This window comes from Vanellus vanellus (genome assembly GCF_965231255.1).
Source record: "Vanellus vanellus genome assembly, chromosome: 9".
Classification (NCBI taxonomy): domain Eukaryota; kingdom Metazoa; phylum Chordata; class Aves; order Charadriiformes; family Charadriidae; genus Vanellus; species Vanellus vanellus.
In genome coordinates, this window is record NC_138914.1 from 23,324,279 (window position 1) to 23,339,457 (window position 15,179).

General features: G+C 36.7%; 1 protein-coding gene across 5 annotated transcripts in view; it reads right to left on the minus strand.

Moving 5' to 3' along the window:
* Nucleotides 1-49: 49 nt before the first annotated feature.
* Nucleotides 50-15,179, minus strand: part of RAF1 (Raf-1 proto-oncogene, serine/threonine kinase) — a 46,122-nt gene continuing 30,992 nt past the window's right edge. For all 5 annotated transcript variants that reach the window (XM_082487518.1, XM_082487517.1, XM_082487516.1 and 2 more), the window contains 9 exons: nt 14,985-15,112; nt 14,081-14,198; nt 10,369-10,453; nt 9,191-9,367; nt 8,117-8,163; nt 6,502-6,620; nt 4,038-4,169; nt 2,152-2,286; nt 50-1,210 (listed from right to left, as the gene is read on the minus strand). In XM_082487518.1, the coding sequence (XP_082343644.1) occupies nt 1,070-1,210; nt 2,152-2,286; nt 4,038-4,169; nt 6,502-6,620; nt 8,117-8,163; nt 9,191-9,367; nt 10,369-10,453; nt 14,081-14,198; nt 14,985-15,112 (1,082 nt within the window). In that variant the 3' untranslated portion in view covers nt 50-1,069. The remainder of the gene's footprint in view (nt 1,211-2,151; nt 2,287-4,037; nt 4,170-6,501; nt 6,621-8,116; nt 8,164-9,190; nt 9,368-10,368; nt 10,454-14,080; nt 14,199-14,984; nt 15,113-15,179) is intronic.

Consider the following 15,179-nt stretch of genomic DNA (forward strand, 5'->3'; position numbering starts at 1 on the left):
TGTACATGTCAGAACTATGGATTACTACATTAAATGATGACATTGAATCTTAAACCTAAAATTTAATTTATTTTATTAAAATAAGATAATCAGAGGAACCTTGGCTTACAATAAATGCATTTTCTCAGGAGCAATAAAAACAAAATTAAAACCCAAATCAGCAAGAAAAACTGTTTATGCTCAGTTTCCTCTTGATAGTGCATCTCTTGGACGACAGCTTCAGATGGGATGAAGACTACGCTCATTTTGCAGAAGTATACGGATAATGTTAATTAGCCTCTTCTCAGCCACAAAAGCCTGTCTTTCCGCACTTACCACCTCATTGGGCTGCAAGAAACAAGTCAATAGTACCAAAGTAAGCTGCTGAAGTTACTGAAGATGACCGTAGCAAGACTGGCTGGCTTCCTTCTCTGAGCAGTACAGTTCAGAATATATTCCATTCTTTTGCAAGAGTTTTTCTTCTATGTGCAAAACTATTGCAAAACTATTTTGTGTTGAATTAGCATTTTAACTTATTTCATTGGCTTGATGAAAGCTCTTAGGCAGGAGCTGATTTCCACAAAGTTTTTTCCTCTTCCCTCAGTCTTGTTTGCAGATTCCCATTTCAGGCAAAACTGCCCCCAACCTGAAGTGGCATAGGGCGTGGGGCAATCACAGAGCACCGTAACACATCATCTTTCTTGAAAGGCCGAGGCAAGCCATCCTTGCTGTAAAAAATAGCAATTTATCAACAGATTCAAATCAATCCAGAAACGCTGCCAAAGAAACATCCATCGCTTCTGTGTATGGGAAAAATAAGGCTCAAGTGCATCTATTAAAAAAATAGTAATAGATCTCTTGATTTATCGTCTGTTAACTATCCCAGTAAAAGAAACTGTAGAAAAAGGCAATGTGGAGCTGTGTCCCTGCAGATAAGAACTGCAGAAATCCTTAGCAGCTTGTTCTTAAAACTGGGACGCAGGTAATCCTGCTGGCACTGATCCTGTACACTGAGGCATTAAAAGCACAACTGCTGTTACTTCTGTTCCTTTCCCTTCTCCGGAGAGAGCCAGGGAGGGGGAGCACGATCCTAAAACATGGGTAGTCTCGTGGATGTTAATGTGCATGAATTTATGTCCTCTGTGTGGGCGGCACGATGCAGAGATGGTTCAGAAGCACTCCGGTTGATTTTGGGTAAAGAATGTTGCAACAATTCAATGGACGACAGTATCTGAGAGAAACACAGATAAAATGAAAAGGCGGCTTGTTAGGAAGAGCTGCTTGTCTTTTGAAGTCTTAAACCCTCATTTATTTTATGGCTTTAAGCATATCCTTAAGAGCAACAATATACTACGTGAAGACACTGAAAACCACACTCTTGGAATAACACCATACAATTTCATAGCTATGAGGAGTCTGAGTTTCAGAGGATGGGAGGACACTCTTCACCAGTTCACAGACGCTACCTACCATCAATTAACAAGCATCTATGCAATTCTCCACCAGAGTAACAAGGAAAGAATTGCATCTTCTGCCTAACATTCTGTTTAGAAAACAACATTTAGAAAGAACTTTTTAAAGTTGATTGTTACAGCAAGAAGGTATTTTTCTGAAATCTGCTGATATTTAGTTTCAGCTATTTAATAAGAAAGTACCTTCATCATCCTCATAGTGACAGGAAAAGGGAAAATATCTTTTGTAAAAATACCAAAAATTGCTACGTGAATTTAAATCCCAGTGGGTGTTGTTTGCTTGTTCACGGTTGTGGGGAAGAAAAGGAGGAGTGGTCTCTCATTTCCCTCAAACCTACACTAAAATGTAAATACAAAGATAGATTTGATTTTTATTGGGTTAGGGCTTGGGTTTTTTTTGCTTGTCTCTAAAATGGGTCAGCTGTTGAAAAGCAAATTGCTGTAGTGTTAGTCTAACGCTGCTTTAGTCTGCATGCATAGTATTTTTTAATGACCTTTACAGGAATTACGTACAATCAGAATTACGAACTGCCTAATGGAGATGGGTTATGAAAGATGCACATATGAATAAAGACAAAAATTAGGAAGCAGGCTGCACTTTCTTCCTACATCTACCTTCAGTTTCTCAACCAAAGCTAATTGTGATAATGGCAATTTAAAAAATACTCTGAAACTGTTAGATGCGGAAAAACATACTTACTTGTGGAAACAGAGGTCGTTCTTCCCTAACTTTCTTCAAACAATCTGCTACAAGCCTCTTCATCGCTTTGGGGCAGTTCTTGTACAATTTACTGAGGTCTGGAGAAGCATACCCTCGGCCAACCATGAAAATAATCTGAAAAAGAAGCAGCGAGTAGCATAAAACCACAGTTGTAAAAGTTAGTTCAGTGGTCGATAGCTTTAGTGTCCCACAGTGCTTAAACATGAGTACCAAAGGCACACACACCAGCAGATACTTGTAGATTTGTCCCAGTTAGTTAACCGAAACAATGGTCAATGTAGACCTGACTGAATCAGAGCGACACTGTGGTTTGTAATGCTCCACAAGTGAAGGCACTACTGCATTTGGAATGGAACAGGAGATAACTACCTGACACAGACACTACATGGCAATTTCCTTCAACTGAAGGCTACAATGAGAAACGCTCCTCAGTTAGAGCAGTTATAAGCAGCTGGCCAATTTGGCACAATAGCTTAATCTGTTAGGAGAACTGGATTTTCACGTATCTCTGTGAAATGCTGCAAAAGGAGCTGTACAGCTAGCGAGTTGGAAGAGATTGTAACTACTGCAGCAAAAAAGGAAATGGGGTTTGTTTTGTTTTGAAACAATAAAAGACGTAATTAGTGTTGGAAAATACATTTTCTGATTTAGTCCAAGTTAGTATGGTCATTGTTTAGGATTTTCATCAGACTTCCAGTAACCTTAATAGTTGACTATTTAATACTGGGAAGACTCTTACCGGGTAAAATGGTGGTAGGCTTGGTTGCTTGAGGGGATTTTGTTTGAGGGTTTTACTGGGGAGGCAGGGAAGGAGGGGTATACAGAACTAACTGCACTATTTTCTTTTTACACTAATGTTGTCTCAGGAAAAAAAAAAAGGTCAATATAATATTGCTAAAATAAGGTCTCAGTGTTGTTCACCCAGAAATATTCTATCCCTTCCCGGAAAATTTACTTGGGGGGCAAGTGTCGCAATGTTTTGTGACAGTAATGGTTATTAAAGCTCGCATATAATTTCAGTATCATGAATTAAAACACATTCCAATATCCAAATTTGTAGACAACCTTAAAATAAGAAAGCCTTCCTAAATAGAACTGGCCTCTTCTACTTGGAATACAGACAACATAACATAACGGGCTAAAATCGAGTATGTATACATACACGTACTCTCCTCATCATTAGATCTTAATTAAAACAACAACAAAAAAACAACAACAAAAAACACAACCCACAACTGAGGATCAGCAGACCAGAGATCAAAGAGATCTAACAGTCTTAAGTTCATGCTCTACAGAACGAGAACAAGTTAGCTCTACACCTGCTAAGCCAGAAAAAGCATTTGTGTAAAGACAACAGTTGAGGTTTCTGGCCTTCATGTGCTTTATAACTATTGGTTAACTGACCAGGTAAGATTACACCTTAGTAAAGACTAAACCACACAAACTAACATTCAATACTAAAAGGTTTGACAGTAGCTGCTTTTTTTTTTTTTTCCCTGTAGTAAAAAGCACAAAATCCAGTCTTGCTGATGTAAGAACAGCACATTTGACATCAAAAATGAAATTTCACGTAACCAAACCGCAAAGATACAACCGAAGATTTTACTGATGTAACAAAAGCTTTAACTCATTAATAAATTAACAGGGCACTTAAAATGTTTATAAAAAAGAAATTTTTTTTTGTTTGAGTAACTGTCACTATTTAAGTAAACCTTCAATTACACAGGTTCACTGCTGAAACAAATCATGTTGCAAACGACATTTCAATTCCTGTTTTGCATTTGTCTTTATATTACTTTTCTTGAGGACAACAAAATGTACTACGCCCAGAAATAAAATGCAGCGTTCTAAAGAATGTTCCGTACCTGATCTCGGTTGTTTATGTGGGAGTATGGTAACTCTCCTGTCATTAGTTCATATAGTACTATTCCATAGGAGTAGACATCTGACTGAAAACTAAACGGGTTACTGTCCTGCATCCGTATCACTTCTGGTGCCTGTAGGAGGAGGAAAAAAGAAACAAATGATGAGCAATATTAACAGAACTTTGAAACAGAAAGGACAAGAAAAGGGAAAAATGTTTAGAAAGCAGAGAGTGTGAGTTCAACCAAAAATTAGTGAACAAAGGACACTTCAAAACCTTTGCTCATTTTTCCCTAAGGCTCTGGAAGAAGCTCAGGCAGTGCTACTCTACACCTTATTAAAAAAAATCAATACAATTGCAAGTAAACAAAAAAGCAATTCTTTAACTCAACAAGCATTTTACCATTAGAAAAAATTATTAATATTCCAATTTGAAATATATATTGACTTTTGTCACATCTTACTTACAACTGAGTCTGAGTTTCTCACCATCAGTTCTTAAACAGGAAGGGGAAAAATACAAAATTTAATATAGACTCAATCTCTTGTAAAACTGATACCAAAACATCTACATGAAATGCAAAAGCCAAATACAAAATAGCATGTATTGGAAGGTGGGGGAAGAAGTGCAAGAGTGTTCTTGAATCTTTGCAAAACAAAGGAAAATTATGAAGTTGAAGAACGTAAACATGTTGAACGATTTAACAAAACAAGGTATAAACCATCAAAATATCTTTCCTGTTGACCAAGATTTTTTTTCCTCTAGAAGTCGTCCCTCAGAATTACTGAGCAAAGTACTAGTTAAAGTACAACAAAAACTCAGTAAAAGATTACATCAACTTTCAAGGAAACAGAATCAGCCTCCCCTTCTACGTAATGACAACTCAGCAAAGATGGTCTATAAATTATTGAAATGGAAAAAACTGCAAAGAGCAAAAATGCAGGTTTTTTTTCTAAAGATCCGTTTCCCATATATAAGCATACTATTAGGTAAGTTAGTTTTAAAACCCTTTATGGAAAGCTGTAAAAAGCTTTGGCTTTTTCTATTTTATTTTTATTTTTTTTTTAAGAAAAAACTGTTTCAGGTTTTGTAACTGTGTTTCAGGTGATGTGTGTATTTTATATGTCACAAACAACTGTTGGCCAAGCATCCCGATACTCTGAAGGAACACTTCCTAAATTGTCTCAAAATACAAATACTTAAATAAGAACGAAGGCGGCAAGCCCAGCAATAAAGAATAAATTTTTAAAAGGAAAACCTGTTTCAAGCAACACCTGCAGCTCATTCAGGGCTAAATATCAAAAGATTTAAAATGTACTAATATATAGCATTCAGCAAGTAATTTTTATTTGGTTACACTTCGCTGAAGTACACCCCACAAGTGTTGCTATGTGCCCTACCCTGGGAGCTAGAAAACACTGATCAGTCTACATGCTGAATTTAGGTAAACTGCATAACATTAACAAAAATGGCTCAAGTGAAACTTCAGCAAAATATTCTATTTGAGTGCTAAATAAGACATTCTTGCATAATTTTAATGATGCTTTTTAACCTGGTAACAGGCACCGTTCCACTTTTTCTAGTTATTCTATTGAATTTACACATTTGAAAAGTTACTAAATAGATTTTCTCCCAGTGATTTTTGAATGAAAACTGTGGAAGTGCCTTTTAAGTTCTGCCAGAAGTTAAAACATAAGGGCAGTTGTTAGGATTGTCCTCTCAGACAACGACTTTCAGTAACACTTCCAAAAGAAACTCTGTAAACATCCCAGAACTTCAGTACATAAACTGACATTCCCCTGCTACGGTTCTGGGGTGCCTCCAAACCTACAGCAACGCCCTAGCACAGGACAAGGAGCAGCAGCGCACCCAACAGCGGTGCCTTGCTGTTTAGCAAACGTCTTACTGCAGCACCAAAGATGAATCGCGCTCCTTCCCACACTCGAAGCAGCACTCCCTGTCATCTCCCCAGTCACCTGCCGAATGTGCCATCAGCAGGTGTGTGCGAGAAGGGATGTTGCCAAGTGCCGAGCAGGGGAAGAAGAGGCCGTAATGAAGAACGTAAGGAAAAGACAGGGTCTTACCAATCCCGCAAAGCCACCGTTAGGCAGATTAGAGCCTGCTCTCCAGTGAGACAAGCCTATTAGGGGAAAGGCTCTCCTCTTCCCTCGGAACAGCTCCTTGCAATTCCACTGACAGCCCTGTCTCTGTCCTAAATATTTAAAATAACTTCAAAAATCAAAATGGGAATCCTTAGGTGAACAGTGTCTACTTTGGACAATTAAGCGCTCCAGCACTTCGTTCTTCAATTTTAACTTGTCCTACAACTGGAATAAAAGTCTACACAGTACTAACAGCAGATGTTGATTCATTCAGGTTTAAAGCTTTAAGAGTGTTCGACTGACGGAACATCCATGGCCAGAACGAAAGGCAGCTATTTAAAAGCAGCACAATGTTTTGCTCACCATCCACAAGATTGAGCCAGTGGGCTGTTCCACCTGTTGAGATCCACTCCACCTGGATTTTACAGTTGCCAGACCAAAGTCTCCTATTTTCACGGTGAGGCCTTCATGAAGAAATATATCTAAACATTTGTTAAAGAAATTCTATAGAAAATTTCAGGAAACAAGCGTGAACTTTCTGACACGATTGCGAAGTATCTGGTTAGATCATAACAAATGCAAGCCACCTATCCAAGAATATTGCTGATTATTTTTTTTAAAACCTGTTAAGAGTTGTACCTTAAACAGAGGAAGAGTAATTTTACAGCATCCATATTTATGGAGTTAACATTTAAGACTAAACAAGACCAGGTGTTTCAGTCTTATTTGTACATTTATCCTTAGGGTGAGTTAGGATAGAAATCAACTGTGTTAATTAACATCAATGACTACAGGTACTTAAATAACTGGTTTCCCTATGCGTCTCTTGACACAACATAGAAGTCATCACAACTCAAAAAAGAAAACAAAGAAAAAACAATTACAAGTATAAACAAATATCAAAATAAAATCTATTTACATAAAGCACTCTGGCAGATCTCCTGAGATTTAACTATGATTTAATTATTTTAACTGGAAATACACACATCTGTATTATTTGTAGTCTACTTAATATGTTTGTCTGTTAAGATTGATAACTAGCACTTTCTTTGTTGGCTTTATTTTACAAAGATATCATTTTACCATTTCACTTAAGAATGTTTTAAGTTCAAAAATATGATTCAGAAATAGAAACATGACAGACTCCTAGTTCTCATTTCCATGTCAGGAGAAGAGTTTATTTTTTTTTCACAAAAGTGGTTATCATTAGCAGGAATCTCAAACTCCTGACCTCCCGTGTAGTAAAAATAACAACTTTACTAGCTTAACTGAAAATGGGAATCCCCTTACATTATGGAACTACTGAATTTGGCGTATTTTTTACAGTGACATTTGCAAAACACTGTTCACATTTTATGAAAGCAAGTTACAATCTATGCTGCTAGCTCAATGGATGTTCTTCTTGGCAATTTGGGACGCAGGCATTTTCAAAGGTGAAAGACATCAATTCATGACATTTTTACTCCATAATTATTACTAAATTTATATTTTTGCAAGAAATATAGTGGTAAAAGGTTGCCTTCTCGAGTTTAAAGTAAGATTTTTGCCTTCGTTTCTGCCAGTCACATGAAGGCAGTTTAAATTTATTAAAAAAATATATGGGAAACAGTAACAGTGCCCACATGTGCACACACACATCAGCACGCACACATATCTCCCGTCAAAGAAAGAGTACAGCTTCTCTCCAGTACAGCATTTGAATAACAGAGAATTGCATAAACACCATTTAAGTAAGAGAAGATGTTTTTGGAGCACAGTTGTTGCACATCTTTTTTCATCTTTTATCACAAGAGTTTGGTAAGCAAGCACGCAACCTTCCGTGGAAGTCCTTGCTAAAAAGTAACTTCTTACTCAATAGGAATTACTCACTAGTAGTTATACACATTTGAAACAGCTATTTCAACCCCCCACAAAGGTCCATACTAACAACAAATCACTCTCACATTAAAGGAAATACGATTCAGTTAGGAAAGGATACTATTGGATTTCATGTCTCTGTGGATGATATTCTTTGCATGTAAATAGCTGTGAAAGAAAAAGCAGGAAAATGGCGTTATGAAGGCTGTTCACATAAACTCAGCCTCTCCATTTACTGATAGACACCGTGTTACACACACAACCATTTCACAGAGCTCTTGCTTTAGTCAATTTACAGGATGCATCTACTTTAGGAAAAGAAAAACATAGCAAGCACTAGCTGAGACTACTGCCTTATGTACTACAGAAAGTGGAAGCAATGCAGTAAATAAATCTCAGGCATCACTAAAATCATCTCTGGCATCATTATGATGTAACTGTATAATGCCCTAGAAAACTGGGTGCCATCCTCATATACATGAAATCTGTATGCTGTGCTAAGGTTTACTTTTTACTAACTCCTTTACTTTGCAGTCACAATGTGTGTTCCCAGTTTTCTGAGTGTCTGACTGGAAACCCAGGTCCTGATCTACAGAATGGATCAGCAGTGACAACGTCAGCCAATGTCAGCATCTTCTACGTTATGAACATTATAACATGTTCTGAAATAGAAGCGAGGTGGTACTGTATCAGCTCAGACATTTGGAGAATGCTTCCAAAAACTATCTGCGTGTGTGAGTCCTGTAGCTGTAGAATAGGAACAGCCACCCCCTCGTGTCACAGAAGTCCCATGATAGAAATTAGTACACTGCAGTGTTATAGCAAGTAACACAGGGAAGGAAAAAAAGAGAGTTAATTCTATGTTTAGAATAGGATCTCATCTAGTGCGTTACAGTAAGACCTCAAGCTACAAAATAAGATAAAATACAGAAAAGCTGACCATTGACTAGTGGTCTAGCGTGAACTGAGGCAAGAATCCATGGGAAAAGAAATACTAAATGAAAGTAAGAATGCATACAACAGTGCTGAATTAAGGCTGCACAAAATCTTCCCTTGGTATACCATTTGGACTCCTTTCTATTTTAGCACAGTAACTCCACATATCAGGGTTTGGGGCAGGGAAGGGAAACACCATTCCAAGAAGGAAAACACCATTCCAAGAAGGAAAATAGTCAGTATTGTTTATCCTACTCACTCCATTCCCTGTGCCGTCTGCCGAGCGATATCAATGAGCTGGAACATTTGGAACTTGGTCTCTTGAACATGCAGGTGTTTATACAGACTGCTGCCTTCACACCACTGTGTAACAATGGCCAGATTATCTTTAGTCATGTAGCCCATAAAGAGCAAAATATTAACGTGCCGAGTCTTCCTAACAGAAAGTAGCAGAAAAAGAAATTAGTATCTTTATGAAAAACGTTTTCAAGTTCTTTTAAAAAGCTCATTCCTGGCTGAAGGAAAGTATTTCAGCTTTTGAGTCCAAAAGCATGAGTTTCCTGCAAAATTTTTGCCAAGTGGATGTGTGTGCGAGGTTTGGTTTTAAAAATAATAAAAATATGCCAAAGTTGCCAATTTTTAAATAAAATCAGCTGATTTTTGGCTTTTTAGTCGAAATACTTAGTTTTAGTTCCAATGAAGTTATTTAAAAATCACCCTTTAAGAAAAGATGTCATGAAAATTCAAGGGTTTTGAAATTGGTAACCAATATTCACGCTCTCAAGTAGTATTAGAAAAATGGAATAACAGAAAACACCCTGAAAGCTGCGAAAAGCTAACATTAGAGAGAAGGCTGAATCCCAATAGGAAACTAAAGGGTCCTCAGTTCACAGTTTAGTGAAGCAATTAAGAGACAAGAAGACAGTTCTGAAGTACTCTAACTATTTCAGTTTCAGGATTAACATTACAGGTAGTTAATTGGACACTACAAAACATTATTTGAATGCAGAAAACAGATATGCAGATCAGAGCATACTTTTTTTTTTTAAAAAAAAAGGAAATATGCTGCAATTTTGAAAGGTACGATTCAAGTATTCTGTACAGTGATGAGAATTATGGCAGAATTTATTAATCCTCACCTTTTACTGCATGCCAAATGTGACCTGAACAATTACGGATGTTGGTATTTATTTGAAAAGACAACTTTCAGAAATAGTGAAGAACCATTGAAATACCCTGAATTATGACTGCTGTCTCACAGCTCCACAACAATATTCAGAAATATCACTATACACTCCCTTTTTATTCTTCTTCCCTGGAGATCTGCTTTTGTGTCTATCAAACATAGAATATTGGGCAAGACGGCTTAAAAGAGGGGTTGTAGTCACCTACAGTGCCTCGGAATAACAGAATTTAGCAACAAAACTACCAACTCACCTTAATACAGCCACTTCATTTCTAAAAGCCTGGAACTGTTCTGGGGTTGGATCTACAACCTTTAGTATCTTCACTGCTACATCCCCTGAAAATATATTTACCATAAATGTTACTAAAAATGCAGCTTTCTTTTTCTTTCAAAATAACTTTTAATATACAGTATACTTAAAATTCCTAATTTGTGCACAGTACACCTTTACTTTAGGCAAAGATTTTCCTGCAGACGTATAAAATTCCGTAGTATCAAGCAATTAATTTACCAGAATTTCAGTCTAATGAAAAAAGTAATTTGTTCACATGCTTTCCACTTCCCTTCTATTTTGTAACAGCTATAGCTGGCTAGAACCACACGTATGCCTTTTGCAGGATATGAAGCTACTAAAAATCTCAAATCGTCATTGAAAGGGAAGGTCTTCTAGTGAAGCTGCATTCTCAGCATATTATTTCAAGCACAGTCACATCAGAGTCTCTCGGCTTCCAAACAGTATCCAAAGTTTCAACGCTTTCCCTTTTCTATCCAGCTTTAGCACACACGTATATACACCTTTGTATTTTATATAATTAACTTCATGTATTAAATTTTTTTATATATATAGAAATTTTATATATATATATGTATATACACACATCCTTTTTTAATATAAACTTTATTAAAAAAACAAATTTTCTAGGTTTAAATACTGCTAAATTTCAGGAACGGGAGGGATAAATCTGTCCAGGAACAGCAGATTCTATTCTTTAAGCTGATACATTACAAAACTTTACTTAAAAGCTTCATTTGAATTGCTTTCAGCGTCCATGCTTGCTTTAAATTTCAGTATCTGTTAAAGGGTGGTACAGAGAGGAATATGTGATGATCCAGTGCTATCTGTTTAGAGACTGTTTCCAGAGAATGAAGTTGTAAAAGCCTTTACTGTGTACATCCAGAAAACAGCAGAATTGAACTGATTGAAAAAAGGTGCAACAGTGGAATGAAGCCGACTGTTCTAACAAAACTATAAGCATTACACAGCAAGACCCGCCGATTCCTCAGTGAAAGAAGTTAAGCATCACGGTCGTTTTAACTAGAGATGGACAGCATTTCAGAATTCAAGAGAGGGATAAACTTGCCTTGACACTGTCACAGGAAGTTAAAAGCAGCTTAGGAAAACTGAAACTTCAATCTTAGTCCACATGCAGTAAAAATATTTGAGGTGCTATACTCCAACACAGGCTTATCCCGTAGCCTAAAGGCTGCTGCCACTTAGCATTAGAGAATCACTGCCTACAGTAAAAAAAAATCTCAAGTGACAGATTTCTCTGCTACCGCAATCACTGATTATTTTCTTCTTAATATGGTCTCTTTTCCAAGATATATGCGAAATGTACATTAGCATGTCTCTAGAATATAATGATTAATTGAATACATTAAGAATACTAACTGCTTAATTAACAAAAAATGTTGCCAACAAACTATGAGAAGGATATGCAACTGGTACTTGAAAGCATCAGAGTACCCCGAGTGAACTGCAGCATCTCCCGCTGTAGTTACCCATTGCTTAATTTGCTGTATAATTTGAAGTCACAAAGATGCAAAAATATTGAATACATTCTTATACATTTATATCTTCTTCCTTTAACTTCAGTAAATGCAATATACTTCCTATTTCATCTTCTAGCATCTTCATAAAGAGAACCATCTCGCATTTCCAGTATACATAATGTTCTATAACTTAGAGACATCTCTGCTTACAGACCAGAACAGGAGAACATAACTGGTACAAAGACTATGACTACCAAAACCACAGGCTTTAAAGTAGCCAGTTCCTACTGCAACTCCTGTTGACCTACAGTGCAAGGACCAACAGATGGTCTACCAGTACTTGACATATATCCCTATGAGCTATGCCAAGACAAGGCAAGGATGCAGCATCCACCCATTACAGACTTTTTTCAATATATTCTTCATTACGATCCTTGCGTCACAGACGAAAAGATGTTTTTAACCTTACACTGTTCTTACTGAATCAGGTGCCACGCTTTTTTTAGGCTTGATGGCATTTCCCGAGCAGTTTTCTCTACAGAAACAAATACACAATAGCACTTGTTTTGTTTAGCAGCAAACTGAAGACAAATCAGCTTCCGCCACCCCCCAACCACCAAAACCCTAGAACTGATTACCAGGGTCAAAGGGGAAATGTGAGTGTTTATGATAGGTAGTCTTCCAACCAATTTAAACTGCCTTGGTTCTCTTTCCGCCTTTTAAATTTAGAAGCATGCTACAGGACACTACAGGATCCAAATGGGGTCTGTAACAGAAGTGGTGCAAATACGAAAATTAGTACTTAACCATCAGAACAATCTGGAAAAATATGGAAGTGCACGATACCTGTTCAATGAGATACGCACTCCTCAGAGCAAGACTGTCCTTGACACTTCATATTTATTTAGGAAGACTAAATCAGGGAAACTTATTGGAAATTACTACGGTTTGCACACAGTTGTGCACAATCTTCCACAGATGCTCTCCAAAGGTTCATTGCAAACAGCCTGTCATAGTTGGGCACGCTAGGAAACCCAACACCTCTAACTTCATCTGGAATTTCTGCTTACGTTTGCAATTTTTAGTAATTTAACTTTGACCTTCCTGAGCAACCCGGAGAACTATATGTCAGTACCACAAATAAGATCCTGAATCTTATTGGTATCGAGTTAGGTGACAGCTATACTGCTGTCTTGTGCACACAAGTGAAGGTTCTTTGTAACTATGTAGCTCAGTGCAATTCCTGTCCAACATAGGAAGAACCAGAATTCTTGATATACGAGGAGTATTTATTAACATGAAATTCAAGCATATTAACAAGAAATTCACATTTATTACCTTCTTTAGTGAAATCTTACTTAATCTGTTTTTCCTCTTCATTTCTGTGTTCCATTTCACTTACATAATGCAAATCAGTTTAACTGTTCATGACTATTACTTTTAGCATGAGAATAGTCCTTCCATCGATGTTGACAATATTTGGGCTTTAAGACACGCAAGTATTTACTATTCACAAATAAAGGGTAGAAAATAAGTTTCCAGATTTTTTTTTTTGTCAGCTTATTTTATGACAATAACACTATTTAAATTAGGGCCTGGAGCGGTTTGTGTGTGTTTCTTTTTAAATCACAAGCCCTGAATTTGGAAACTAATTCTGTAGTTCTGCAGTGTACCTCTTTTCAAAGTGTTCCAAAGTTTATCATAAACTCTCACATCAACCATTTTTTCCTTAGAAAAACTCCACAGTAAAAGCAATTTATGCTTATTTCCTTTCCCTGCCACCTTGAATATAAGTATGCTAATTAAACCCCAGAGGTATTACAAACAAAGGTAAATATAATTTAACATCAGGATGTGAAATTTCCCTGTTAATTCTGCTAATTCAATCCTGCTACTGAAAAGGGAAATGTTTTCAGAAAACAAGCTGTTCTAGAACATGGTAACACAGAAAACAATGTTGGCTCCAATATAATGAACACACAGATGGCAGTCGCAAGGTTTGGATTTTTGATGTCTGTTCTTTGCCTTAGTTTGCCCACTGCTAATATTAGGAAATTAATATTTCTCACCTAGTACCTTTGGTGACAGATAAGCACAAAGCACCATTGTGCTTTGATTTTACCTTTTTCTGGATTGCTGTCCTACAGCATCAACATTTTGAGAAGACAGTAACACTTATCAAGAACTTACCATGCCATTTGCCTTTGTAAACTGTTCCAAAAGAACCTGACCCTATTCTGGTGGAAAGCATGACTTCACTCGCTTCTATTTCCCAGTAATAACTGGAATCTCTCTGTCCACGAGGCCTCTGGAACAAAAATTGACATGGCTTTACTCTAAGTACTTAATCAAATATATTATGTATATACACACCAAGAATGAAATAACTTCCCTCATCCAAGTTTAAGATGCACTGAAACCTTGAGGGTTTTGTCATACAGTTTGGACTTTTGTTTTTCTCCTCAATTTATAAGGGGTGCTGGGTTGTTGTTTGGCTTTTTTAACAAGAAAAAGAAGAACAAAACATTTTTTTTGGATGGCTTTAACTGCTGAAAAAGCTACCATTAAGTTCTGCACTATAAACTTAAACCCTAATCTTAGATCTTAAAAGGAACAAATATTTTATAATCAACTATTTAAAGACATCTGAAATACTTAAGAAATTTACTGACTTTTTCAAAATTACAATACTAAAATTCAGGAACTCATTTACATATTTAAAAGGAATAAAACAAAAAGTTGAGAGCAGAAGTCTCAAATGTCTAAGTCTCCCACTAAGCAACTGCACTTTCATCTTTAAAATCTTACAAGCCTTCAAAAAATTTGAGATATTATTCATTATTATTTTCCAAAATTAATCTTCAATCCAAAACACCTCGTTCTGGGTATATATAACGCAAGGCAATAGTGCTATCTTTCCCAAGTTACTCAAAATTATACTCCTATTATATACACACAGTGCAAAGCAATGCAAGGTTACCATCAGCTTGTATTGCCTTGTATGTACAGAAACTTATCCCAACGCACCACTACTCCCAGTCTGGTTTAATATATTTTAAAAAAATGTAAAACCATCAAATATTACCATACTTACAATTTTGTTTTTTTCTTGTGTATTGGATCCAGGGGCTCTCTCTCTTTGGGCTGGGACAGGGGTTTTGGGCTGAGACCAGCCAGTGGGGCTCATATTGTTAGGACTTCCAGACAGAGCAGAGGGTGAAGCTTAAACGTAAAGAGAAATGTAAAAAAATTTATGAACCAGAAAATAAACACAAACTAATATATAATA